This window comes from Bison bison, unplaced genomic scaffold, assembly GCF_000754665.1.
Source record: "Bison bison bison isolate TAMUID 2011002044 unplaced genomic scaffold, Bison_UMD1.0 scf7180017864241, whole genome shotgun sequence".
NCBI classification, from domain to species: Eukaryota; Metazoa; Chordata; class Mammalia; order Artiodactyla; family Bovidae; genus Bison; species Bison bison.
Window position 1 is genome coordinate 1,382,428 of NW_011494813.1, and position 1,603 is coordinate 1,384,030.

The 1,603-nt window shown below is 39.2% G+C and overlaps 1 protein-coding gene across 1 annotated transcript; it reads right to left on the reverse strand.

Moving 5' to 3' along the window:
- Window positions 1-410: 410 nt before the first annotated feature.
- LOC104993636 (thymosin beta-4) lies at window positions 411-1,000 on the reverse strand. Its single transcript, XM_010846953.1, has one exon. It carries the CDS (start codon window positions 959-961, stop codon window positions 827-829), a length of 135 nt encoding a protein of 44 aa, XP_010845255.1. The 5' UTR covers window positions 962-1,000; the 3' UTR covers window positions 411-826.
- Window positions 1,001-1,603: the final 603 nt, after the last annotated feature.

The following is a 1,603-nucleotide window of genomic DNA, read 5'->3' on the forward strand; positions in this document are numbered from 1 at the left end:
AGTATCCCCATACAATGGAATATTATTCAATCATTAAAAAAGAATGAACTATGCATACATACTTTTATACAACCTGGATGAACCATGAAAATACTATGATACAGAAAAGAAACTAGACCCCTAAAAGTCTCACATAGTATGATTCCATTTATATGAAATACTCAGAATAGGTAAATCCACTGAGACAGAACGCAGGTTGGTAGTGGCCAGGAGCTAGAGGTAGGAAGATTTAGGAGTAACTGCTTAATAGGTACAGGGTTTCCTTTTGGGATTATGAAAATGTTTGGGAACTAGATAGAAGTGATGGTCTCACAATATCATGACTGTACTAAATACCACTACAGTCTAGCTTTTATTATCCCCATTACAGCCTCAAATATTCTGGTGGTAACTAAGTGTTGTTCTTTTTCTTTTTTTTTCAGGTTTTAAAACTTTTTATTTGCATAATAAAAAAATTGTGCATTCCAATAATTAAAATCATTTGAACAACAAAAAAAAATGGCACTCTGATTAAACTGCGTTTTACAGCCCGCAGAACACCTTGGACCAGCTTTTTACTCTAGATTTCACTGTCGTCCCACCCAGCTTCCTCCTTCACCAACATGCAAGTTCTTTTCCTTCCCTGCCAGCCACACAGGCAGATGGGAGAGGCAGGCGCGGCCTACGTTGTCAGTAGTTCTCCATTCTTTGATGTGAAAAGGGGTAGCACAGTCATTTAAACTCGATCCAACCTCTTTGCATCTTACAAAGTTAAACAGCTAAAAGAAGTAAAATAAGAAGGCAATGCTTGTGGAATGTACAGTGCATACTGGCGGCGCACGCTTCATTACGACTCGCCTGCTTGCTTCTCCTGTTCAATCGTTTCTTTCGAAGGCAGTGGATTTTTCTCTTGCGTTTCCGTTTTCTTCAATTTCGACTTATCGAACTTCTCAATCTCAGCCATATCGGGTTTGTCAGACATGGTTGCAGAGGGCGCGGAGCGAACTGCAAGCGAGTGAAGTCTTTTTTTTTCTTCATCATCTGTCCAGCTGTATAAAACCGAATTGCACTGAGTCTTGTGTTGAGTTAGCCAACAATTCAGTTGGCTGAATTGTTCGTGTTAAAGTGGTTGATTTTATGTTATGTGATTTTCACCTAAATTTTAAAAAACTGGAGTGAGTTACTCACTTGCCAGTGAGGGTGATTTTTATAGGGGATTTAATACTTCATTGAGATGGAAGACGTATTTTCTAATGTATTTTAGTCAACATTAGAAAAGTTTGCAGAAATATTTTCTTTAAAAAGCGAAAATCCAAAACAAAACCGGTAGTAAACTGTGGACTCTAAGTGGCTTCACTATTCTCTCTGCCATGGCACAGCAGTGTATGTGCCTCCCTTGCTGTGAGAGCGGTCCTAGCACTGAAATCTTCCAACGTGTTCTTATGGTACACATTGTAATACACACATTGAGTGCTCTAATCCAGAAGGGAAACTAACTAGTGGGGAGAATTTGGTTGTGCATTTGTGAGGATAGGGCTTTCCACTCATTTCCCACTCATTTCATGATGCCCTACTGGAATAGAACTGATTTCAGAACAACCATTAGCATCAGTAGATGAAAGGA